The following is a 24,583-nucleotide window of genomic DNA, read 5'->3' on the forward strand; positions in this document are numbered from 1 at the left end:
TGTGCCGGAGTAAGCCACGTTGATTGATAGAGATAGAGTACAGTCCACCCAGGAAGATCCTTGGATTAGCTTTAACGTATACAAAAGGGGGGCGCTTTGCGTCCGATGTCCAATGAGAATATCTACAGCATAAAAACCACCCGGTGGTAGTCAAATCACGCACGGACAACCGTTCCCCATGCCTACTCGATCACCCATCGTTGTTTGCTCCCTATCGACCGCTGGCTGTCGGTCGTCCTCGTCGACCGATCGCTGCCGACGCTCGATACGCTGACCTGGCGGGTCAGCGGCGCGTTCGACCCGTACTCCGACGGCTCGGACGACCGCCCCACGGTCGACGCCGTATCGAACGGCTCCGCGGACGGGTTGTTGAAGCGCGGGCCCATATGCCGGGGCGCGAATTGCATCTGGCTGGGCGGGGGGACCTCGGCGCCGGCGCCGAACGCGGCGGAGAAGGTCGGGATCGGGCGCGAACCTCCGGTCGTCGACGGGAACTCGACCTTCTCTTCCTTCTCGTTGTAGGCCGCCTCGACGTCGCCGGGCGTGACGGTAGCGAAGTCGTCGCCAGGAAGGGGCTCCTGCGCGTTCACTATAAGGAATAATAACGAGGTATCAGTCGTATAGTACGAGATTCGCAAACGTGAGTACGCACGATAACGAGGCAATCCCTTCCCGAAGTTCACGCGGCAGATGACGCCGAGAACGAAGCTGATAAGGACCAAGAAAGCCGATGCTGCGACCATGATGGAGAAGAAGCGCCACTCCTTGAACGTCCAGCGGAACGTGGTCGACTTGAACATCGCGCCCCATCCTCCGAGGTAGAGCAGCGACATGCCCAAGAAGATGAGCATGGGAATCCGCATCTCGCGTCGCACGGAGAACCATCCCAGCATGAGCCACGGCAAGAGCAAGCATCCAACGAGGATGATCATAGCCTTGTACGGGATCTTCGTGCTCGCCATCTTCGCGATGTCGCCGTTCAGGAGCTGATCGATCCAAAGCGCCAAGGAGGCGACGACGAAGAATACGGAGAGCTGGATGACGATCGAGAGCGAGAGCACGCATTTGTAAACGCGGTTAATGGTGAGGGAGGCGCCGACGCGCTTGAAGGTCTGCCATCCGAACGACTTGATCAGGCGCCACGACAGGAGGACGGATACCGCGAGAGCGACGACGTTTAGCACCAAGCTCGGGATCTCGGCTTTACCACGCGCCTCCCAGTAGGTCGGAAGGAGATGGATTGGCTTGCAGGCACCATCTGCCGTTAGTCGCATAAACTGGTCGCGGAAGTTGCGCGTGTGTTCGATCTGGAAGCCGCCCCATGCGGTGGCAGCGATGTGCGTGAGGAGGGACGCGACGATGTGGGGGATGGACTCGTTCAGTATCTGTGAGGTTTAATCAGCGATTTTCATATAACTTCCAATACATGCAAGCGGTCACGCACAGCAACGATGGACATGCCGAGCACCCAGAACTGGAAGGCGATGAAGGTGACGTCTTCACGCTTGGTGTTTTGCAGGCTAGGTGAATTCATTAGATCTATCAGACTTGGAGGCAGGGCTGAGTACATACATCGTGACAGGCCAGTTGAGCGAAATGAGGCACGCCCGGTCGAGAGTGACTTCGTTATTCGTATATCCGAGACCGGTGATGTTGACTGTTGTCGTGCCATTTCCCTGGGAAATGTTTAGCAACGTTCGGGGTATGTCTCTCTGAACTCACCTCTACAGCAGTGATCCTACCCAAGGAGGCCTCGCGCTTGTCGTGCTGGCGGGCGACTGAGCTCGTGTGCGAATCTGTGAGACAACGGCTTTGAACTCACCTGATGGTCCTCGTCCTCGTCGTCATCCTCCTCGTCGTCTGTCTTGGCGGGGGCAGCGGTTGCCGCTACGACCACGGTGACCGTCTTGGTACCTTTCGCAACCGAAGTTGACGTGGCCGTGGAGTTGATGGCTTCGGTAGCTACTGCCGTGATAATAGGAGAAGAGGCAGATGAGGTGACGGCGGCAGATGATGGGGCCACGACGGAAGACGTCGCGGACGCTAACACCGAAGAGCTGGCCGTAGAGCTCGCGGCAGCAGACGACGACAAGATTGTCGAGATGGCCTGTACGACGGGGTCGGCAGAGCTTTGCGCCTTATGACCGTAGTTGTCGTTCAGCGCGGTGCCGTTCCACACAACCTCGCAGCTGGCAGTGCTCCAGGTGTTCGGCACGTTGGCGCAGTCCCGGAGGTCCTTGCCGAGGACGGTGAAGCCCTTGGCGACGGCATTGCCCTGAAGGACGATGTTCCAAAGGAAGCTGGCGGCTTGGGAGTTGACCGAGAAGGCTTGGACTTGGAAAACAACTTGGACGATGCAGTGAAGCACGGAGAAGATGAAATAGAAGGTGGTTGTCCGAGAAGAGGTGATACGTGACCACTGTTGAATCCTTTGTGTTAGCAAATGCGCTCAACCGGTCGACGAGAGTGCCAGCCACTCGCGCCAACAAGATGCACCGACTCACAAAGAGTTTGATCTTTGCCGGCAAGGGAAGGAAAGCCCAGATCTGCTTTACACGCATGATAGCAGAACGCTGTCCGTTTCAAGACTGAGCTGTCGGGTTTTGTGGCTGAATTGCCTCAGCAACCTTGAGGCAGAGAACAGAGAAAGACTAGCGATACAGTCGAGTTGAATAAAGCAACAGTACTCTCTAGGAGAGACTAAATGAAAAAACAGAAAGGCAATGGAGCCAGGATCGTGAACAATGAAAGAGAGTGAGTAGCCTAGGCGGCCCAGCCGGAGAGGTACAAGGGAGGAAGGGGGAGGAAGAGGACGGACACCAAGTACGGACGCGGCAGTTGCTGTGATGTTACCTTGACACTTCGCGTCGTGACCATCATCACCCCAAGTTCGAACGTTCCGCGCCGCTGGCTATTCTCAGGGTGCATATGCGGCGTTTAGTGAAAAAATAGCTGCAATGCATCAGACGGCGCGCTCTGGGTCTCCCCATGGCCCGTGGACACAGACCGAGGTGTCGTATTCCCTTCCGTGATCTGCAAGTAATCCGGCGTTTTCCATTGTGGGTCTAGATGAAATCATCGGTCTTTGATGGTGCCGTTGTGTGCGTGGATATTGCACAGTGAATAAGTATACTAGGGCTACATTCGAGTTCTGAGGCAGGTGCAAATACATCCGTACGCGTTCTACAGGTGGAACCAATGCCTGTCGCCAAGGAACCAATAGGTCGTCCGTTCTTCTTGCTCGTCAAGAGGATTCATGTCCGGGAAAGCCGAGCTTGGCCATCTCCGTCTTCTGATATAACCTTCGCCCTCGAGGAAGCACAGCACCTGGTTGATCTCCTGCCTATCGTACACTGATCGCACGCGCCATCGAAGTTCCGCCTGTATAGCAATCCCCTAACATCAGTGCTGCGTGCAGACACGAAGCTGCGCCTACGGACCTGTGAGATACCGGGTCTGAAGACGATGTATCCGACCAATGCGCGGAGTGCAGCCGTCCAGGCTTCTTTAACCACGCTACCGCCAAGGTCCAGCCATCTCCGCGGCAAAACACGCGCAAACGCCTTTCCCTCCGTTGCCTCAGCGCCATCAGACGCGCTGACTTCTACAGTCCACGGCGTTGCGAAGAGAGCGGAGACAAGGACCAGTTCCGAATATCCGGCCCAGAATAATAGAGGAACGGGAGACTTGCATAGGTGATGAACCACCTTCAACACCGCGAGTCTGTCCAGTGACTTGAGATCATCCTATGGTGCCAAGATATCAGCCAGAGTCGATGAGGGTCGTCACGTTCTTTATCCTACTTACCAACAGCTGCCGTTTTGAAATGCCATTGGCGCCGGCTCCCTTAACGAGTTCCAGTAAAGGCTCGATGATGGCTTGTGATTCCGGTGCACTGGACTTTCGGTACGAAGCCAATTCCTTCTGAAGGCAAGCTTCGCAGTCTATCAAGCATCCTCTTGGTAGGACCGCGGATTTCAGTGAACAGCAAGCAACTTCGCTCGTAATGGTAGCTCCGTGCTGAACCCCCGCCGGAGGGCCCTCAACGTCGTTGGTGGCGGGTAGCGGAGCATTGCTCTCTGCATCGCTCGTTTCCTCCGGCAATGCAGCGGTGTCTGCTTTCACCAAGAAACGAATCGTCGTCTCGATTTCGTCGTCGTCTAGTTTCCAAGGGGATCAGCACCGGTATCTGCACCTTATCTGAACGACGTCACCTACCGGCCTTTTTACTGTTCCAGTCCAATCCCGCGCGAGCAGCCCTCGGTCCCGCAGTATCCACATCAAAAACAACCTTGTTCCTCGTAAATCATCAAGATTTCCCTAAAACAATTATAAGGACCAATTTACCTTGTTATCAGACACCAGCTGCATCAACGCTGCGATATCGCCATCAGAGGCCAGCAACGACCATTCTCTCGGTTCCCCGGCTTGATCTTCATGCGATTCCTCAAACGCAGCGGCATCGGCGAAGGTGTCGATCGGTATAGGTCCATTTGAGGCCGTCTGGTTGCTGCACACGAACTCCATGAGAACGATCCGTTGCGCCTTCGATTTTTACTTACCTGTCGGAAATCCTCATAGACCTTCCAGGCTTCGGTTTGCTAGGATCGCGATTGACCTTGGTGAGAACACCGCGGGCTAGGAGGTTGTGGGTGGCCGTCGTCACAGCGGCCTGTCCAACGCTGCGCAGCGTCTCCGATGCTTTCTGCGGGGAATACGTCGATGCCGGAGCGCCGAACACCATCTGTACGAAAACGCTACCATGAGCTCTATGAGAACGCCCTCTTGGAACAAAAGCTGACCTTGAGGGCACCTTCGGCGACGCGAATGCTCTCTTCAACGGTCTCAGAAACGATGGGAGTATCCTGGTTGTCGGCGAACAGGGCTACTTTGTGCATGCTCTTCTCCCGGCCTTCCTCGCCAAGTTCATTGCTCCACAGGAAGTCCCACGTAGGGTCTTGCGGCTTCTCCACCACGTTCCATTCATGCATGAGCTCCTCGACCGAGCTGGGCAAAGTGGCCAAGAAAGGAGTAGCATCGGGCTCCGCCGGCTGCACAAATCCAACTCGACTACAGAACGTCAGACGGTAAACGACGGAGAAAATAAAATCCACGTACAGCGCATTCTTATCGATGTATTTGCGCAGGAACTCGATGTGGGCGACGATGTCGAAGTTAGACGCACTTCGCGGGTCATCGTCTGGGAGCAGAGGTGTCCCACGATGCCGGGTCCAAAGACGGTACCATTCATCCTCAAGACGCTTCAAGTACATCGCGTCCGCCGCCTCCTTTGTAAGGCTGACGATGCGCTGGCGGGCGGTGTTCCTGTTGAGAGATGGGAAGACGGCGTCCAACGCAGCCCATTCGAGCTTCGTGCCATCACGACATCGGGCTTTGATAACCGCCGCAGCGTCGCGGGCAAGCTCGTCGTACTCTCGAGTCCAGTTAAACCTGCGACGCGTGGCTGGCTTTTGTGCGGCTGCGCACGGTGTCAAGGCGACCTAGTCCGAAGCAGGGAAGGTAGACACGTACCTGTGGAGTGTTGTTTGTTCTTGGCATTCCGTTGAGCCACTGCAGGTCCTTGGTCCTCGATGAGGCGCCGTATGCTGGGCTCCGTCCAATTCTGCACAACCGGTGGTGGTGGGTTGGTAGGCTCAATGACGATGAAGCTGGGGGCACCCGCTTGTCTAGTCGCCCCGTAAAGGGAATCCGGCTTGTAGGGATTTTCCTGCAGCGTCTGCTGGATTTCAGCCCGCCAACGCTCGAGATCTTGTCCTCGCGTCGCAACAAAACGGGATCGTATTTGGCGGATGCGCGAGGCTTTGGACCCTCGCAGAGGTTGAGGATGAACAGATTGAATTAGACTGTCCCATTCCTTCTCCCTCTGCGCTTTGGCAGCCTTAGCTTTCCGCGCCAACTCGGCTTTCGCGAGGACCTGCTTCTTCTCGCGGAGCTCTCTATTCTCCCGGTGGGCCCGACGGCGAGCTCTCGTCTTCTCGCGTTCATGTTTCTGCTGTAAACGAGCCATGTATTCCTGAACCGCTTGTAGCGGGGCACCCGTGACCCAAGCCACTCTACGGAGACGCCTCGTGTTATCCGCCTCGTCTTCTCCTGTCGACGTTTGTTCTACATGTTTCTTCATGTACTGCTCCTGATGCCATGTAAAGAAGTATGTTGTCCTCCAGGATGCGCGGCGGCATACGACCTTCTCGACCAGACGTATGTCGCCGAGAGGGCCGGTATTGCTTTGGGTCATGGACCAGGCTAGCGACTTCGCGTAGTCTTGGTTGAGTGCGACCTCCTTCAGCTCGCGCCAATATGACGCGCAATCTTCGAGAGTGACTACCGGGGCGTCACGAAGGAAAGGGGGGGAATCCTTTGAAATGGACCACAGGTGGATAGGCGCGGTGATCTGGAATTGCCAGAAAGTACATTGCGTCGCGTCACCACCGGGCGGAAGGAAGTCGAACGTTGTGGGATAGTCGAGATTGCACTCGCAAGTGATGGTCGGACGTTCTGATATGGAAATGGTCAAAGGAGTTGCAATGTTCAGTGCTCGTAGCACTTCAAGAAGTTCCATGATGCGTGTACGACTTCGAGATTGGCCCACGCGTAGTGCAGATCTGACCGTAGCTGGCAGATCCTTGACGGGCATAAGACGTTCTTCGGGTTTCCCCAGTATATGGCATAGCTCTTCACTATATTCGGTGGCAGAGACCAACGCGAAGTAACCAGACGCCGGAATCTCATGATGATAGTGGGAAATGTCGATGATCCGCTGTTCGTTAGATACGACTCGAGGGGTTTGCACAGGTCCATGGAATGCTTGAACAGTCAACATATGCAGCTCCCGGACACGTAACGCTTTGGCGATGATGTAGCCATAGAGTTGCGATAGCGTCGATCTTTCCGAGAGGAGTACGTCACGAACAGTTTGATCATCGAGGGAGAATAGCTCGTCTGTCCTAGCCATATCGTGGAATAGGCGTGGATTCTTGCTATCCCCAACGTCGTCCATTCGCAATAAGTGCAACGGGAGATCTGGAGTTGGGCGGGATTCTCTACCGGTGGCGAATATCATAGGTTCCTCGATCCTCTTCAGGACAGGAGCCTGGGGAATGAAACTGCTACGACCTAACTGGAGTAAATAAGCAGCCACCTTCTCTTGCGATAGCGACTGTAGATAAGCGACAACGATAGATCGACTTGCGCCGGTCTGAATCTGCACCGAAGTCTTCAATGTTTTGATCTTCCCGCCTTCGACCATCTTGTTCAACGTGGCATCCAGCGTTCGCTTGTCAGCACGAATGCCGACAGGACCAGAGGTGGGTTCGCCATTTTTATGCATCTCCTCTATCAATGTAAGGTGCGCGTCTTGGAACACCTTCAGGTTGACGGCCGCGATCCCGCCAAGACGCTCGAGTACACGCAAATACTCATTTTCCCTGCGTTGATGGGAGAGGTTCCCACTTCGACGAACGCGCGACTTGGAAGAAGATGCAATAGGCATAGAGGCATCGCCGCTTTCTCGAGAGGGGTTTCCGGCATCCGTGATGGGCTCAGCGATGTGCTCCCTGTTTTGCACCGGTGATGTCCGTTCCTGTTCGTCGTGCGCGGCGGCCGGCGTTTCAAGCGGGACATCTGTTTGCTCTGTCAAGGCATTGTCCTTCTCCATTCATGTGAGTGATATCCCCCAATCAGGTACAATCTACGGCGCTCACCGCTACCTGTGAACTGGAGCTACGGAACGGAACACCCCCTTGGGATCCTGGGTCATCGTGTGGGACTCCCGCGTACTGCAACTCGTCGGCACGGACTGCGTGGTGTCCTGGCTGTTTGTCGCTCTGTAAGACATGTTCGGTAGGTTCGCCCTCGGGTTGAGCTGGTGTAGGGCCCGATTGCCTTGGACGCCGAGGATCCTTTGTTGCGGAGGCTTTCTCCGATGGGCGAGGCTTCCTTGGTGATCTCCGGGGAGACTGGTCGTCGATAGATTCTTTCGGATGCATCGGAAGAGAATCCGGTGCAAGGTTTCCATCCCGCTCTAGACGCGGTTGTGTCGCATCTTCCAGATCAACCTGCGCTTCTCCAGCCATGCCTTCCGGAGCAGAAGCATCGATAAAGCCTTCACCTGGTGTCGGATCCGAGAGGCGCGAACGCTTATTAACAGGCGCTACGGTCTTCGGTTCGACCTCGTCTTCATCTGGCTGTTTGCGTTTCCTCGGCCTACCGCGTCGCTTCGGTATCGGACCCTCCACCTGATTATCCCCCATAGTAGTCTCTGGCAAAAACCGACTGCAGTTATGCTCCGCGCCAGCGTCGGTAGGCTCCTGACCACGTTGCTCCTGTGAGTTTTCCACACGTGTAATCCCAGGCACAGAAGTCGGTGCATTCCCTGGCTCGTTATTCGATACTTCGGACAACCTGGCTCGCTGGGATCGTCTGCCGCGGTTGCCGGATCCGTACTCTGCGGCCAGACCGAGCTCTTGATCCGCGTCATCCTCTACGGACGGTCTGTCTTCGCTGGCGACGTCAACCTGCTGTTTACGAGGTGTTTTGCGGGCACCTTTGACTTGTGAAGAAGGGGATGAACGCGGTACCTCTGGATCGGCTGCTTGTGTCACGATCGAAGCAACAACATCGGCACGGTCAGAGGGTTGAGCTGGGTCTAGGAAATTGTGATCTGTCATCGACATATCTGCCGCGTCGATGGCTTGCGCAGACGGAGCATCCTCCACCTCGGACATCCGGACCGAAGCGCGTCCACGTTTACGTGCTGAAGATGGGGAAGGCTGTACACCAGCTGCACTCGTAGACCGGCCCCCTGGCACATTGGATGAACCATTGTCTACTTCAGCAACAGCAGATGTTGTCTTCGGTTTCGGCGGGCGACCTCGTTTACGCTTCTGGGGAACCACGGAACTTGCTTCGGTAGGCGCCGTTTGTGGGGCTTCGCTTTCCTCTGGTTCTTCTGGGGTCTTCGACTCCGCTGCCCCTGTCTCTTCGTCAGGCACGTCCACTGGCTCCGGCTTCGCTTTGGGAGGGCGCCCCCGCTTACGCGGGGGCTCACCTTCGGCCTTGGGACGCTTCCTTGGTGGCGCGTCCGGGTTCTTGCGAGGACGCCCTTTCTTTACGGTGCCGTCCGGTAGGATCGGATTCTTGTGTTTCTTGGGCTTCTTCTTCGTCCCGGCACTCGTATAGAATACATCAGTTCCAGGCCGACGGAGGGCATCCACATGCTTCAAAACATCCTCCTCCGTGTTGTAGAATAGGCTGGCGTCCATGGGAGCGAACTGCATCACATGCTCGATGTCGATGCGATTGTGATACTTGTTCTCGCCAGGAGAAAAGCCTTCTTTCGCGGCGAGTACGTTGTACTCTGCGACCGTGAAATATTTATAACGCCTTTCCCGTCCTGCGTGGTCCATCGCCTGGGCGACACCCAGATCTCCAAGATGCGGAGGGGGTGGATTGCTCTCGAGACGCGTAAGTAGGAGCTCGATGGTCCGGCGGTCGAAGTTTCCAAGGGCGTCGCTGATCTCCTACAGACACGATGAGTTGTTGCCAAGAGGGACGCCAGCAAGGACGAACACTTAGCGTGATACCCTCCACCCCGGATTCTGCTATGACATTCATGATCTGTTTATGCAGCGTGAGATTCATCTTCAGCCCATGGATTCCTATCAATAACATGAGGAAATGCATTCTTTTGCTGATCTGGAGATCTAACAGACCGTCGTTTCCTTGCACCCCCATCGAGGCCTGGGGGGGTACGCCGGCGGGTTCGTCGACTTGCATGGACTGGTCTTCAACAGTTTGTACGAGTCGAAGGCACCTGTACCACATCTCTTCGTCCTTCTTTGTGTTTCCACGAACCTGAACCAACTCGACGAGACCCTCATCAATGAGTTCCTTGAGACGTGTATTAAAGAAACGTCTATCGGATTTGGTTGGTTTCTCAAACCCCTGATATAACGTGCCACGTCAATCAACGTTCTCCCTAAGCACAACAAACTACTTACGATCTTCGTGAGCACCGTTCGGGCTATGTGCGTGAAGTTCGGAGACGCTCTGAGTAGCTTGATTATTCGCGAGCGAATTAGGGGCAGGCTGGCTAGGTGTTGCGTGTCTATGGGATCGAATGTGACCGAGGCTGATGCCGTCGGCCCTTCTTCGCCTCCTTCGACTGGCTTCTCCTCCTCAGCATCCTCTTTAGCCATGAGATTCGCTTCCCGGACCTCCTTCCAGTGTAAACTCCGTTCGTAGAAGTACTTCAGCACGCATACATGCAAGGCCTGACCAGCCTGTCGCAGCTTGAGGCTAAGGTTCTGGGTCTCAGTGTACGTCATGCGGCCCATATACACGAACTCGCGTACATCATGTCAAGACTGATGAGTTGGTTGATGAGGTAGTGAATGGTCTTCTGGTCGTAACCCGTCTTCTTGCCAAGGTCGATGGTCGAAACACCCTTTTCGCGCCCGCGAGCTATTAGCTGCAGGCATGAGTACACCATAGGCGTCAATTTTGACGGCTAAAGGGGATATTCAGTTTGCCTGTGCAATCTCGCTTCAACATGTGCACCAACGCGGATATGTGAGCCGGTGATGGCAACAAAGGAAGTTTCAGGGTCGACAGCAATGCGCAACCGATCGCCATACTGCTCCCGCAGCTCTTCGAGGCTCTTCAACTTGGCATCATCGACGATTTGGAGGGTAGTCGGCGCCGAAGGTTCCTCGAGATCCTGTCCCTTCTCTTTCGCCTTCCTCTTAGCGCTAGTTTGCGGAGCAATATACACTTCGGAGTATTTGCCCTCCGGTACGGTGCCCACCCGAACATTGGGCTGCTGCACGATGACCGACCAGACGAACGCGCGATAGGCATCGTCGACGTTCTGCTGCCTCACCTCCGCGCCGTGATTGTAAAAACCGATTATGAACTCGGACAGTCTCGATACATCACAGCCTGCACAGAAAAAGCAATGTTCAGTTTCGGGTTCGATACTTTTTGCACAGTCGAGGTTCGAACGCAGGACGGCATGTCCTAAGCGCCCGTCAAGGTCCCCTCTTCCCACAAAATGGCAAAAGTAGATCGGAGAAAAGAAGGATCTCAAGAAGATGAGAAACTGCGGGCAGCTTGGCACGCACCAAGGTCGCCGTCGAACGAGAGTTCCCGAATGCAGTGGTGCACGAGTTCGTCCATCCAGAGCCGCGGTCGTCAAAATGACTTGCCCGAAACTGGATCCGATCTCGCCGAGATTCTTGCCACTGGATTGTATCGTGGCAGATCTCCTGTTATACAACGGGACGCGCCCGTATAGGGTATGTACAAGGTGCTGATATCGCTGGAGATTATACAGGGAACGTCGTCGAGACCGACATGAAACCGCAGGTGCCCGCGACATGAGTCATTGACTCAAGTCACATGCCGCGGATCGATGCGCCGCTTTGCCGCGATTTTGGATCCGTCGTAGTATTCCTCGATGAAGTGGGATGAAGCAAAGAGCGGTCTAGTATGCATGCAGGAAATACAATTGCGTTGTAACGTAAGAGGTCGTGAGGGTAAATGAGGGCGTCTGCAAATACGCTTTTGGGAGAACATCTAGACCGTGAGGGTATGTATCTAGTAAAAACGACAGCCAACAACACAACACGGAAAACGAAAGCAAAGATCAACAACCCACGCATGAAACTATGCAGGGGCTAATTGCCGATGCTCGCCCTGTTCCCGTAATGCCCGCAAGACCTCATTAAAGCCCATTTTGCCCAGCTGCGCGTTCTGTTCGAACCGCTGCACCAGCCAATCCTCCACCTTGTCGGCAAGTATCCGCCAATTCGTCATCCGCGACTCGATCTCGGCTTTTTGCACGAACTCTGTCCGTGAAGCGCCGGCGGGAGAGTACCGGATGTACTCGTTGCACGTCGCGAATTGGGAAAGCGACATGTTGATGGAGGTGACCGTGACCTCTTGCTTCGCTGGGTCGACTAGGGATATTTCCCGCACGAACGCGTCTTCCGAACCGCCGAAGAGCTATACAGACGGAGAATGAGCGGAAATGGAGACAAGAGGGAGTCGAGGGACGCACCTTCAATATCCATGCTGGAGCTTTCTGCTTGCATCCCAGAATGCGCTCCGTCCGAATAATGCCGGTGTTCGGGTCTACCGAGCGGTCGACAACGTCGACACTGATAACATGGCTACAGTGCGGGTTGGGATACTTGTGCCACATCCCAATCACGACGTGTGACCATGGATGACTACCAAGCGTCCGTCGTCAGCACATACAGCATCGCCCACAAGACAGCTATGCTCTGACTCACTCATAGTTGAACAACTGAGAGAAATAGTGCATTTTGATAGTAAGGTATGGAAAGCGAAAGAGAAGATGGTCTGGCGATCTCAACGGGAAGGTTTTGAGGGAAAGGTGGAGTGCGGGACTCTGCGGAGCGGCCGATGGGTGACGCTGGGAAGGAATGTGATACTTTTTCGCCCTTGCCGAGCACCGCCACGATGAGTTCACACGACCTCCCGCCATCCAATCAAGTTTCCAGCCGGGCGTAGCCTATCCCGTTTCACCGCTTTGCGTTTCCTCTGCAATCCCTCAATGTTCATTCTTCACGACGATATAATGCATATCGCTATCTTTGCTACCATGAGCTTCCGGCTCTTCGCTAAGGGTCAACGGTCCAACGCCTGCTGACGCCAATACTGCGTACTCAATCATACCTGGCGCAACTCGCCGCGCGTCACCGCGCTGGTCTGGGAACACGACTCGGCGCCATTTTGGGAGGCGTTCCGCATATATGCTAATGAGGACACGCTCACGCCTAGGTCATGGAGGCTAATGTGGGATCGATGATAAGCTGTTTATGCATTGGCGCCGTAGTCAATTGAGGTATGCCATCGTGTTCCACAGCCATCCGCCTCGACCTTCTACAGAGCTATGGAGGCTGCATGCCTGCCATGGGGCGCAAAATGTGCGGCCACCTTCCTTCGCTCTTGCAGCTGTGTCCTCCACTACCATCATGTCTATCATGACTCTGTTCGATGCCCTGCGACTACTGCTAGGCCAAATTCGCAAACTTTTCGGACGATTCACTCTTCGTCACATTCTTCAGGCGCAAGATGCTCTCCGAAAGCTTTCATCGATGCTCTTCGGGCGCTATAAGAACGGTGATGAACGGGACCGTCGGGCGGTCGTCGATAAGAAAGAGAGCCCGCCACGTAGTATGGCTTACCACCCGCAGGATATGATTCTCGCAAGCCGCATGCCACCTTCGCCTTCCCCGTTATCCCGGAGGAGTATATCGAACGAAGCCGATCACACTGCTGTGAACATGATGGCTCTTCCTGCATCAGCAGATCGACATGCTGTTGCAATGTCCAGGGTCTCTAATGGCCTGCTTGCCATCCCCAAATTCGCTAACAACGACTACGTCTCTCGCTCATCCATCGATCTCCCCTCTACCAACACCCCGTACCAACGATCGCAATACGATGGACGGCACCAATCAACCCCCAATCTGCACAGCCCTCACGTACCCCTTGAAGGAGTCGTGGTTCCGACAACGACATCCATGGGCATGCCTTCTTCGCCTGGTAGCTCTTGCCACGATATAGCTGGGGCATCGGTCTTGGATCCCGTCACTGTCACAATACAACCCCCCGAAGAGCCGGATGCTGTGAATCATGATACTTCTCCTCCTGATGTGTCCCCTCTCGATGAGCCGAGCGGTGACGAGACGACGTTAGCAGGCTATGATATGTCGCTACCAGGCACATCGCAGTCGCGAACGCGCGGCGTCGGTTCGGCACCGGTCAGTCATGTAGACTCGTCGGCTCAGCGGTAACCGACTAACCCTCCGTAGCGTACTCCGTCACGAGCCGTAAGGGCCGTTCCAGCCCGCGAAGTGCCTACAACGCCCGGGCAGCTGGGCCAGCTCAAGGACGAGCACCCCGATGATTATTTGCGGAGCTGGGGAATATTCCCTGTCGACACCGACTACGTGGGCAGATACGACCGCCATCGCATACTGTACGCTAAGCCGCAGATGATTCTTCGGAGCATCCACTAATTCACCATGCTCTTCGTCAGACCTAGTCATGAATCCAAGTTGGAAATTTCGCCCATGACGCTGGACGTTGGATAGTATGTACATGCCATGCGTCTAAGGGACGTACACTTACACATTGCCCCCTCAGTCAAAGTCCTCCAGATCCATGGCGCAGCTATATCCATCCTGAAGGCTGTGTCTACTTTTGGGATCCAATCAGGGTATGTCAATGGCCATCTAGACTTAAAGTAACTTCTGCATCTCGCCACCAGCGCTTGGTCACGGACGTCGACCTGTACGACCCGGAGTTGCATAGACGGATAGAGGACAGCGCGACGCATTTGATGTATGCCAAGAAAACGTTCAGTGACCCACAATTCCCTGAGGAGGCGGAGATTATGCTTGAGCTTGCCCCCCTGGATGGCGACAATCATTTATGCTACTACTACTGCATAAACCCTAAGGGACGGACCCTGTTCTGGCTTAACAAGATGGATTTCGATTGGTCGATCAAGGAAGTCAAGGGCATCACCAAGCTATCCCAAGCCAGTACGGGGACTATCGTTGGTACTGAGTGGACGATTGACGTTGACGACATCGTCAGAGACCCAACTGGAATCTCAATACTGGCATGCCGCTCAGACACTCCGTACGTACCTATAGTGACGAACCGGACACCACCACTTACTGACTCGGAATAAGGCTCGTGCTCCACACTGACATCTGATCCAGGAAACACTGGGAGTTGTTCCCTCTCAAGAGGACGGTGACAGAATCTTTGCTGCAAGAATTGATCGGGATGATGATGCAGGGAGGTGTTGGTACGTCCAAATTCTCTGCCGTGGTCTCATGCTGAACTTCGTCATCAGACCTGAAAACTTCAAGGAGCTCCACCTTTTCATACAGCATAGAGGACGTGATGCATCTCATGGAGCTGCTCAAGAATGTCAACTGTAAGACGAATTATGCGCGCACTAGGCTTTGGTTTGATGTGACGATAGACGTGAAGGAGGTCAACGGATATTCAGCTCATGTTGTTGGTGGGCGCAAAACTACCATTAGAGAGTCGCTTAAGCTAACACTCGATTCCAGGCCGAGTGATGTCTCTGCTGCGTAACTACAGATTTCTTAATAGTGAGGCGGTTGATATCTAACGATCCATGCAGTCCACACTCAATTCCTCAACTTGCATGGTCAGCAAGAGGCGCGATTGAGCCGCTGGGAGTGTCTCCACGAAGAAGAGAAGAAACCTCCCACGCTATTGATAAAGATTCTATCTCCACTCCTCTTCTTCGCGCCCGACATCCATATGAGAAGTTTGCGACATGTCTGGGTGGACAAAATCGTCGCGGAAGTGGCCTGGAAGAGATTTATCGAGAAGATCCAGAGCGAATGGGACAAATATCTCCTCCCGGTTCGTCAAACACGCGAGAATTGCCTGCAAATGACTCTGACTACATTGCTTGACACCACAGGCTACAGTCTTGCTTTCCGTCAATGTACGCGCCCATCTCACAAATCTGAAAGACGTGCTTCTAAGGATATTGTTACAGGTCGCATTCCTGGCGATTCCGAGCGTGGACCAAACAAATCAAGCCCCGAATTTTCTCAACTTCGGCAACACAACATCATACGAGAACTCTCAGACATCATCGACGTTCGACTTCAATGCTGCCACCCCGAATCGTTCTGCTGCCCAACTGGCGTCGTATGTATCTACTGCCGCATCCACCGGCACCATCATCGTTCGTACTCTTTCTTCTACCAATCTCATAGGACTCACACCTCATCTCCTCCCTTATCGCAGATTGGTCTGATGCTGGACAGACATCATCGACTGGCTCATCGCATGACAGCGGGGGAGGCGGTGAGTTCGATCACGCATTCCCTCTGCCATATTTCGCTGATATGGCTTAGGCGCTGACTCTGGCCGCGAAAGAGCATCCGAAATATGGCATAGAGGCGCTCGGTGAGTTCCTGAATGATTGCTGATATATCTATGTTCTTACCAGCCGACACCAGCCATCTTGTATTCGCTCCCATATGCCCTAATGATGTGGGGGTGAGTTGCCGCTGTTCTCCCTTGGACTGCATATGCTCATACGGGGTTTAGCATGATCTCCTTCGCCTTGGCGTGCTGTTTGCTCTTCTTCCTAGGCACTAATATTCCCACGTGGATAACCCTTGGGCTCTTCTGTTTCATATCTTTCTTGCTCATAGCCTGGTGTATGCTCACCGTTTGGGATACCACGCAACCCTGGCTGCTCGACCACTTCTTGGAGGCGCTGGGCGAGTTTCGACCTGCTGGTCTCCTGACGAAGATGTTCAGGGTCCTGTCGACGACGCCGAACGAGCCCGAGCTCGGCGAGGTTTAATCTATTTATGCATGTCATTGCCCACTTCTCGCGATGAATCACCACCCATATATATGTACCACTACCGCACCAGTAACGGGATCGAGTTTTCTAGGTGGCACTATATGTCTGAAGTGCAAGTTCTCTTTGGTATCAACACCTTACGCAGAAGCTCGTCCGAGAGAAATATACAGCACCTGGCATCGAGTGAAGGAGCGCTCCCTCCGACTCTGCGTCACTTTCAAGCTACCATGAGTCGTCTCCTTGAAGTTCTCTCTATTGCTTCATCTTCTGTTGCGAATACACAAATACGCTGTATACACGTTGACCACGCTCACACGTACACGATGTAAGGACAGCGTGACGCGGTCAGCTACGCGCTTAACGCGCTGCCGCTAGCTATAAATACCAACTCATTCCTCCCTCCTCCTCGATTCGCAGATCTTCCTCGAGGCTCGTACGGACGCAATCCCGGCGGAGATTCCCTGAACTGAGGCTGAAGCCGCCTAGTGATATGCCCAAGGTTAAATATTACGCCGTGCGGCAAGGCCGCGAGGGGCCAAAGATATATCTCTCCTGGGACGAGGTAACGTTCGCTTCCTTCATTTGCTGGGCAAATGTGTCGTTTACATTGGCGTTGACCTCATCCGCAGTGCAAAGCGGCTGTACGTCAACAACGGCAGATCGAAGCCATGATCGTACTGAATACCGCTCGTACGGCGACAGACCTCTCGATGGCCCAGCTCGGAGTTCAAGAGCTTCCACACGCGCCCCCAGGCAGAAGAGTGGCTCAGCCAACCGCACCCTTCTACTAGTGTGATCCCCAATCGCGACGGAGCTTACGACGCGGGTAACTTCGCTACCTCGGAGGGTTCCTCACACCCGAGGCTCCACAAACGCTAACGCCGTGTTCCCCTCACCAGGTGCCGACGAGGATGTGACTATGATGACCGACGGAGACGCATCTAGTACATCTTACAGAACCTACGTTTCCGGACCCTCCAGATCCCGGTCGAGCCGCAGAAACATGGCGCGTGCAACATATCCCTCTGTCATATCAAAAGATCGGCCGACAGAGGCTGTGGCTTCCTCGATTACGCACCCATCAGGCTCACATTCAGGTCTGAGCACCGAAACCCCGAATATCGTCCTGTCGGACGACCAGAAGAAGGTGCTCCGGCTCGTGGAACAGGGTGAGGATACCCATTGTCCTTATAAGGCATATTGTTGAAGGCGTACTCGACTTCACTAAGCAGGTGAAAGCGTTTTCTTCACAGGCTCAGCCGGTACGCGTCTTGTTTCCCTTACCAACTGTAGCTCTCTCTCATTTTACACACAGGCACCGGCAAATCCGTCCTTTTACGCGAGATCATCAGGGTTCGCGGCGGCGTATCGAGCTCGGCGCTGGCCGTGACAGCCTCTACGGGTATCGCGGCGGTCAACATCGGTGGAACGACTCTGCATTCCTGGGCGGGGGTCGGCCTCGGGCAGGAGAGCGTTGAGCGTCTCGCGGGCAAGATCCGATACCAGCCGCTGCTCGAGAAGGTGCTCAAACGCTGGCAAAACGTGGAGACGCTCGTCATCGACGAAAGTAGGGACTGATCCAGTTTTCTGTCCTTCGAGCTGGTCTAGGGCGCCGCGTGCTGACGTGAGAGAGTGCAGTATCGATGATTGACGGAGCTTTCTTCGACAAGCTTGTAAGTGATCTAAGCTGGCGGTCTTCTGCGCAAGCTGAACCTTATTCTCAGGAAGAGCTCGCAAGGATACTGCGGGGAAATGACCAGCCTTTCGGTGGTATCCAGGTGCGGGGCATTCAGCACTGCACTCAGCCCGTGCGGACGCCATCTCATGCCGGTACGCGCCTGTAGCTAGTTCTGTGCGGAGACTTCTGCCAGCTCCCGCCCGTGCCCGAGCGTCGTGGAAATGTCATTATAACGCCCAAGTTTGCGTTTGACGCCAACTCGTGGGCACGGTGCGTGAAGCACTCGATCACCCTCACGCGGGTCTTTAGGCAGAAAGAGCAAGGCAAGGGCGATACGGATACTCCCTTCATATCGATGACTGACCACACGACGACTCAGACTTCGTCGACATGCTCAACGCCATGCGATTCGGCCGCCTAGAGCCTCCCACAATCGCTGCCTTCAAGAAGCTCTCGAGGACTGTGAAATACGACGACGGCATAGAACCCACGGAGCTGTAAGTACGCCCTCGTCTCCGCTTCCAACAACGCTGAAACACGGACCACCGTCAGCTACCCGACTCGACGAGAAGTCGATAGCGCGAATCAGACCCGGCTACGGCAGCTGCCCGGAGATCCTCGTCAATACAAGGCCCTTGACGTACCGGGCTACGACGACAATGGCAATCGCCTCCCGATAGACAAGACGAAGAAGCTGCTCGAGAGGCTTGTCGCCCCGGAGGAGATCACGCTAAAGGTGAGGGACACATAAACACGCACCCGTCAACGCCATCGCAGAACTAAAGTGACGGAAACCAGGTCGGTGCTCAGGTCATGCTTATCAAGGTCAGGATCACCATCTAAACCTCCGCGCGCGGTGCTGATGCAGCGCGCAGAACCTGGAGCAAGGAGTCCTCGTCAACGGCTCCGTAGGGAAAGTGATCGCATTTGGTCACCCACCGCCGCCGCCGCCATCACCACCTGCATCCCCGCCAGACAGCGAACCCCAAGGCGAACAACCACCTCAGGTACCTGCACCATCCAACCAAGGGCCCGCATGGCCCGTGGTGCAGTTCATCAATGGCATAACCAAGATGTGCCATCCTGAGGACTTCACAGTGAACAATGCCCACGGGGAGGCCGAGGCTACTCGGACGCAGGTATGGCCCAACCCCATCGCTTTCATCTTCGAAGATGTAACTGACGGCCGTTCGTACAGGTACCTTTGATTCTGGCATGGGCGTTGAGCATGCATAAGTCGCAAGGACAAACGCTCGAGAGGGTCAAGGTCAACCTTAGCCGTACATTCGAGAAAGGCCAAGGCCAGTACCTATTACATCGCGATAGTACAAGTGGGCTGACCACCAATACTGCGCACAACAGCGTACGTCGCGCTCTCGCGAGCCACAAGCATGCAATCACTACAAGTCCTGAACTTTGATCCATCCAAGTACGTCTCCTACATCATTCAACCAGGAGAGCAGACCAGCGTCATTCACACATCTACCACGTTCGTCAGGGTTCGGGCGCATCCGCGTGTCCTGGAATGGTACGAGCAGCAGCAAGATCATCATGATGGGCAGGAGTTCGAGGATGAGATGGACAGCGAGGAGGCGATGGCCGCATTCTACGAAGACGACTAAAGCAGCATCATTGTGTACCGCCTGAGCACCACGATACAGCCGATTTGGTCACATCGGTCAGCGTTTGCATCAGTCATAGCTTTAGCCGCAATGGCGCCATTGAGCCATGATAGTTGCACTTGAATCTGGTGGCCAGACAAGGGAACCCAGTGACCAGAGAGGATGCAGGAACCGATCACCTACCATACTTGCTGAGAGTTAGACCCGCGCCATCGTTGGATCCGGGATAGTCGAAGGACACTCATTTTATATAGATATCGGCCAGGTCCAGTACAACATGTCAGTTTTGGTCGCCAGGTCCAAGACGGTACCACAACGAAGCAAAAACCATGGCACAGTTAGCAAGAGCACAACTCAAGATGTTACGTCGAAGCAGATATAGTCTAGCTTAGAGCAGAGAACGGGGGCTGCCGGGGGGTAGCGTCAATAACCTTTTGGGTGGCAGCGTAGGAAGGAATGATTCAAGGTCTCCTGTAGCCGCCAGGTTCGCCCACGCCGCGAGGAGGATAGTCCCTAGAACCGCCTCGAGGAGGCATTGGAGGAGGTCCGCCAGGGCCACCAGCATATCCATTACCGAAACGCTCGCCGGGAGGAGGGGGATAAGGACCGTCGAAGGGTATTGCGCCGGAACTGGAGCGCGGAAGCGGGCTTTGGGAGCGCCGGCTTGAAGAGCATATCAGATGATAGTGAAGCGACTAGTACAACTTGCCCTCACCGATATCTAGCGCTACCCGTAGGGCTCGCAGTGCGTGGGGGCGGATAATCCCCATATCTAGCCGGAGGCGGGGTGATGGGCCTTCCGCGGAATTCCGGAGGTCCTCCAGGGGGATAGTCACTATATTCACACTCAGCAAGATGAGCGAGAGGTTGCTGCCAAAGCCCGCGTACCGAGGAGGTCCAGGTCTATCAAAGTCGTCTCTGATACGAGGCGGCGGGACACCGGGTGGAGTCCTCGACCTAACGGGAGGTGGATATCCGGAATACCTATCTACCGGCGGCGGGGGCGGACCCCGTCGGTCGTATCTGTCATAAGGTTCCCGGACGGGAGGAGGTCCACCATAACCTGCTCGAGGAGGAGGATAGTCGTCCGGGGGGAACGGAGGAGGAACATATCCCGGGCCAAAGCGCCCCGCAGGAACGGGCACAGGGGGAGGAGGCGGGCCTCTCATTCTGTAATCGTCGTAATCACGGCCAACCCTTGGTGGGGGCGGCGGATAGTCGCGAGAAGGACCACGATATGGTGGAGAGGGCGGTCGGCGCAAGTCCCTCCCAGGAGGTGGCGGGTAGTCATAGCCACCAAAAGCTCTATCTCTCGGGGGATAGCGGGGGTACTCATCTCTGGCGTACGGAGGGTAGTCTCTTGGAGGAGGTGCCGGAGGATAGTCTCTGGCAGGATGGATACGATCAATGAGGGGAGGATCGCCGCCAGCACCATGTGGACCCCGACGTCTGCATATACGTCAGACCCCAAGTAGTAAAGGCAAGTAGCCACGACTTACGACGGAGGGCCTGAATTGGGACACTCGCTATGATGTGACTCCGTGAGACAATAGGACGACGATGAATATTAAGGCAACGTACCGAGCCCAGTGACCGAGCTGGCCACACTTGAAACAAGCTCCCGGCTCACTCTGGTACTTCGCAGTTCGACCTCCATGCGAAATCTCAACACGAATCTTGTTTCCCATGAAGTAGCCTTCGTTATATTTGGCAACGCTCTCCTCAGCTGCTTCGCGAGTCTCGAATTCCTGTATAACACATAAGGAGACATCTGGCCAACATCAGCGCGACATCCACGTACAACGAAGCCATAGCCAACTCTGAGCACCGGGAGTCAGTGACACGTCATCACGATCAAGCAATAGACGTACTTCAACTCGATGTTAACGATGTTTCCTATTTTGCCGAAACAGCTCTGCAAATCTTCTCGACGAGTGTGTTCGGGCAAGCCTCCGATGTACACCTTGTTGGGCTACCAGAGCAAGAAAGGAACAGCCGTTGAGCCAGATTGTAGCAGAACGAGGTAAGAAAGATGAGCAAAAGGGTCGCAAGAGCTCCCAACCAGCCAAGGTGAAACAGCATAGCGGAAGGAGAGTGGCGCCTATCGCAGGGCCACGTAACACACACAGAGAGAATGGACCAGCAAGTCGTCAAGAAGGAAGACCTAAGCACCTTGGCCTGCCTGTCGCCGTGCTCCCTGTAGGGGCTTCCACCCTTCTCGTCAGGGGGGTCTTCGTTTTCGCCGTTGCCGCGAGAGTAGTCGGCCTTCTCTGATTCAGCAGGGCGCTCCGTTGCGTCGTTGCCATTGCCGTTTGTCTGAGCATGAGTGGGACCATCAGAGGAATGCTGGTCGTCAGCCCCGGCCCATTTACCCTCAGAGGGTATGCCGTGGTCAGCAGGCGGTGAGGCAGCCATGGTCAACGTCCGAGTTAGAAAAGGGAGCGTGGGAATATACAAACCCTGACATTTTTCACCTCTCTCGAACGCTGCCGAACCTCTGACATATCCGCCGAAATGGCCATATTTGCCTGTGCATCCTCGAGAAGATAGTATATTGTTATAGGATCCTGAATAGAACGCAGGGGAACGGGAGGGAGCGGAATGCGGCTGAGCCGCGAGACAATTAATCAACCAATACAGTCCAGAGTAAGGATAGCCATTGTCCATTCGGAAGTTCAGGTCTCAAGCCAGCGTAACCAGACCTCCTGCAACCGTCATAAGCGCAACAAGGACGATGCCAACAAGGCTTCGCGAGTCGGCGAGGAGAGGGACGGCGCCACTGCTGTTCGAGGACGAGCTGTCGGACGTCGCAGAGCTCGACGCTGAAGACGTGGCAGCTGCCGCCGAGAGGACGGGGGGCGAGCTCGGGACAAAGGTGCCCGTGGCGCCAGCGGTAACGCAGGTGCTCTCCGCCGCCTGAGCAGCGGAGGCCTTGCTGGGAGCTAACGTGTTGACGGTTCCGTTACCGGCGAAGCTGCAGGCTTGTGGGTCCCGGTTGTTCGCCTCGTAGTACTGGCTCATTACGAAAGAAAGCTTGGTTGCTACATAGAGAACGCCGCGTCGTAAGTGTGCGACCCAGCGAACCGAATTCCGAGTTGTGCTTACCGGGATCGCAGCTCTGCACATCTCCGTAGACGCCTTGCGAGCCGCTACCGCTGATGGCGTTGCAGTCCAGCGACATTTGTCCCAATAGGCTGCAGCCGAAGTCGATGAGATCGCCGATGATGATGTTGATTTCCGTGCCATTGGTGGTGTGGGGTTTGAACTGGCAGCTCAGGGACTTGTCGAGGCAAGAGCAAGCATCGTCGCTCGGAGTTCCAGGAAGTGTGGTGGAGGCGAGCCAGGTGGCGTTTTGGGAGGGGCAAGACGGATAGCTGGTCGAACCGGCGTTGCTCTGGCTGGGGGTGTTCGGGGGTGTGGCAGAAGTGTATTGGGACTTGAGGTTGTCGAAATCTTGAGACGTGGTGACAGTGCTTCCATCGTCTTTTACAACGCGGATCAGCTGATTACACTTCGATTGCACTTCATACGGCCGAGCTGACTTACCTGAGATGGTGACCATACCGAATTGACCCTGGGCGCTGGTGGCGGGGAAATAGCTGAACGCCAAGCCTCCACTCCAGACGTCCGACATCTGGCTGCTCAACAGCGCGCTGACTTCCGTGAAGGGCCGAGCCGAATCGCCATTGAGACAGCCAAACTCGCTGAAGTAGGCCGGTACATTGTATCCGGCGAACTGGCCTTGCGTACCGGCGTAGCTACTCTGGAACGAGGAGTCACCGCACCACTCGCTGTTCGATGTTAAGGTCAGATGCCAATTCCCTGCCCCGATGTAATCCCGACATACTAGTTGTTCAGGCCGTAGAGATCGATGGCGGTTTCGCCAGAGTTGCTGTCGGAGGGATCACAAGCGAGATAGCTAGCAAGAGGCTGTCTCCAATCCGCGCTCGCATCGATGGCGGCATAGCCGACCAGTGCGGAGGAACCCTTGGACTTCCTGCGATCGGAATGTTTCAGTATATCCACGCGGTAGAATGATGTCACTACTCACAAGTAAGCCTTGACGTCCCGAGCTGCCGCCTTGAGAAAAGCAGCCGTGCCAGTGCCGTTCGAGTTGATGACAACCTCGTTTCCAACGTTGTATGCAAGAACGTTGTCATAAGCGGAGAAAGCGTCGATGGTCCTGAGATACTGGTCCTGAAGGTTCGTTGCCCTGGAAATGGTATGGTGAACTTCGCATCATTAGCTGCGCGGAGACGAGCTCACCATGAGGGCGAATCACGGTCGATTGAGCCGTTGTTGGGGAGCGACAAGTCGATACTACAGACTGGGTTTAGAACAGAACACGGAGCAGACGCGGTGCGGCACGCACATGGTGTAGATGCCAGCATTACTGAACGTCGACATGCAATCATCGTGGTTCAACGAGGAATTGACGCTGTACGCTCGAATGGTGTTGACCCCGAGTTCGGTCAAGAATTGGACGTCGCGAGAGCAAGTGGTAGCGTTGGCCAACGGGTCAGTGAACGTCGAAGGTTCGCCGAAGGTATTCGTGGAGCTGGCGATAACCTCGCCTACGCGAAACGCCGTCAGGGCGGCGCATGGAAGCGGATATCGCCGACGAACGCACCCTGAGGCTGGTAGGCTATGCCCTTGATGTAGAACCTGTTCCCGGAGTCGTCGTACAGATACCTCCCGCCCACCGAGATTTTGGAGATCGCATTGACGCCCGACGCAAACGCCGCAAAAGCGGCGACGGCAGTGGCTGCGCGGCCGAGCATTAAAGACATATGTTAATGGGGGAAAGAGTGGGTATAAGAAGGGAACGGAGGCGTCGTGTACGCCCGGTCGATATAA

At 55.1% G+C, this 24,583-nt stretch overlaps 7 protein-coding genes across 7 annotated transcripts; 2 read left to right on the top strand and 5 right to left on the bottom strand.

The window, feature by feature from the left end:
• Positions 1 to 3: 3 nt before the first annotated feature.
• PUNSTDRAFT_48389 (uncharacterized protein) lies at positions 4 to 2,783 on the bottom strand. Its single transcript, XM_007378262.1, has 7 exons — positions 2,505 to 2,783; positions 1,823 to 2,419; positions 1,723 to 1,767; positions 1,573 to 1,676; positions 1,445 to 1,520; positions 653 to 1,385; positions 4 to 589 (listed from the first exon to the last, which is right to left on the bottom strand). Exons 1-7 carry the CDS (start codon positions 2,559 to 2,561, stop codon positions 183 to 185), a joined length of 2,019 nt encoding a protein of 672 aa, XP_007378324.1. The 5' UTR covers positions 2,562 to 2,783; the 3' UTR covers positions 4 to 182.
• A 310-nt stretch (positions 2,784 to 3,093) lies between these two features.
• On the bottom strand, positions 3,094 to 11,196 carry PUNSTDRAFT_139959 (uncharacterized protein; the record flags this gene model as incomplete). Its single annotated transcript, XM_007378263.1, has 16 exons — positions 3,094 to 3,381; positions 3,441 to 3,746; positions 3,808 to 4,160; positions 4,219 to 4,291; positions 4,348 to 4,510; positions 4,563 to 4,744; positions 4,803 to 5,070; positions 5,119 to 5,479; positions 5,533 to 7,666; positions 7,722 to 9,539; positions 9,589 to 9,677; positions 9,732 to 9,963; positions 10,020 to 10,317; positions 10,374 to 10,528; positions 10,583 to 10,959; positions 11,142 to 11,196. The coding sequence occupies 16 exons, from the start codon at positions 11,194 to 11,196 to the stop codon at positions 3,184 to 3,186; spliced, it is 7,062 nt and encodes a 2,353-aa protein (XP_007378325.1). The 3' UTR covers positions 3,094 to 3,183.
• Positions 11,197 to 11,462: 266 nt separating this feature from the next.
• Positions 11,463 to 12,438, bottom strand: PUNSTDRAFT_94460 (MSF1-domain-containing protein). Its single transcript, XM_007378264.1, has 3 exons — positions 12,315 to 12,438; positions 12,080 to 12,251; positions 11,463 to 12,024 (listed from the first exon to the last, which is right to left on the bottom strand). Exons 1-3 carry the CDS (start codon positions 12,344 to 12,346, stop codon positions 11,686 to 11,688), a joined length of 543 nt encoding a protein of 180 aa, XP_007378326.1. The 5' UTR covers positions 12,347 to 12,438; the 3' UTR covers positions 11,463 to 11,685.
• Positions 12,439 to 13,019: 581 nt separating this feature from the next.
• PUNSTDRAFT_129095 (uncharacterized protein) lies at positions 13,020 to 16,423 on the top strand (the record flags this gene model as incomplete). The annotated part of the gene is made up of 16 exons (XM_007378265.1): positions 13,020 to 13,811; positions 13,863 to 14,029; positions 14,090 to 14,143; positions 14,197 to 14,269; positions 14,321 to 14,697; positions 14,781 to 14,869; positions 14,918 to 15,001; positions 15,050 to 15,088; positions 15,141 to 15,161; positions 15,215 to 15,462; positions 15,524 to 15,547; positions 15,602 to 15,793; positions 15,856 to 15,915; positions 15,966 to 16,017; positions 16,071 to 16,110; positions 16,162 to 16,423. 16 exons carry the CDS (start codon positions 13,020 to 13,022, stop codon positions 16,421 to 16,423), a joined length of 2,574 nt encoding a protein of 857 aa, XP_007378327.1.
• A 493-nt stretch (positions 16,424 to 16,916) lies between these two features.
• PUNSTDRAFT_41012 (uncharacterized protein) lies at positions 16,917 to 19,726 on the top strand (the record flags this gene model as incomplete). The annotated part of the gene is made up of 11 exons (XM_007378266.1): positions 16,917 to 17,067; positions 17,467 to 17,595; positions 17,659 to 17,688; positions 17,742 to 17,993; positions 18,083 to 18,099; positions 18,151 to 18,256; positions 18,484 to 18,601; positions 18,657 to 18,840; positions 18,980 to 19,243; positions 19,303 to 19,467; positions 19,535 to 19,726. 11 exons carry the CDS (start codon positions 16,917 to 16,919, stop codon positions 19,724 to 19,726), a joined length of 1,608 nt encoding a protein of 535 aa, XP_007378328.1.
• Positions 19,727 to 19,961: 235 nt separating this feature from the next.
• PUNSTDRAFT_139962 (uncharacterized protein) lies at positions 19,962 to 22,141 on the bottom strand (the record flags this gene model as incomplete). The annotated part of the gene is made up of 7 exons (XM_007378267.1): positions 19,962 to 20,389; positions 20,442 to 21,175; positions 21,226 to 21,252; positions 21,308 to 21,474; positions 21,528 to 21,546; positions 21,598 to 21,698; positions 21,899 to 22,141. The coding sequence occupies 7 exons, from the start codon at positions 22,139 to 22,141 to the stop codon at positions 20,115 to 20,117; spliced, it is 1,566 nt and encodes a 521-aa protein (XP_007378329.1). The 3' UTR covers positions 19,962 to 20,114.
• Positions 22,142 to 22,251: 110 nt separating this feature from the next.
• On the bottom strand, positions 22,252 to 24,541 carry PUNSTDRAFT_48393 (glycoside hydrolase family 72 protein). Its single transcript, XM_007378268.1, has 8 exons — positions 24,357 to 24,541; positions 24,099 to 24,300; positions 23,993 to 24,046; positions 23,778 to 23,939; positions 23,574 to 23,723; positions 23,273 to 23,517; positions 22,832 to 23,209; positions 22,252 to 22,767 (listed from the first exon to the last, which is right to left on the bottom strand). Exons 1-8 carry the CDS (start codon positions 24,514 to 24,516, stop codon positions 22,409 to 22,411), a joined length of 1,710 nt encoding a protein of 569 aa, XP_007378330.1. The 5' UTR covers positions 24,517 to 24,541; the 3' UTR covers positions 22,252 to 22,408.
• Between the last annotated feature and the right edge of the window lie 42 nt (positions 24,542 to 24,583).

This window comes from Punctularia strigosozonata (assembly GCF_000264995.1).
Source record: "Punctularia strigosozonata HHB-11173 SS5 unplaced genomic scaffold PUNSTscaffold_1, whole genome shotgun sequence".
Taxonomy (NCBI): Eukaryota; Fungi; Basidiomycota; class Agaricomycetes; order Corticiales; family Punctulariaceae; genus Punctularia; species Punctularia strigosozonata.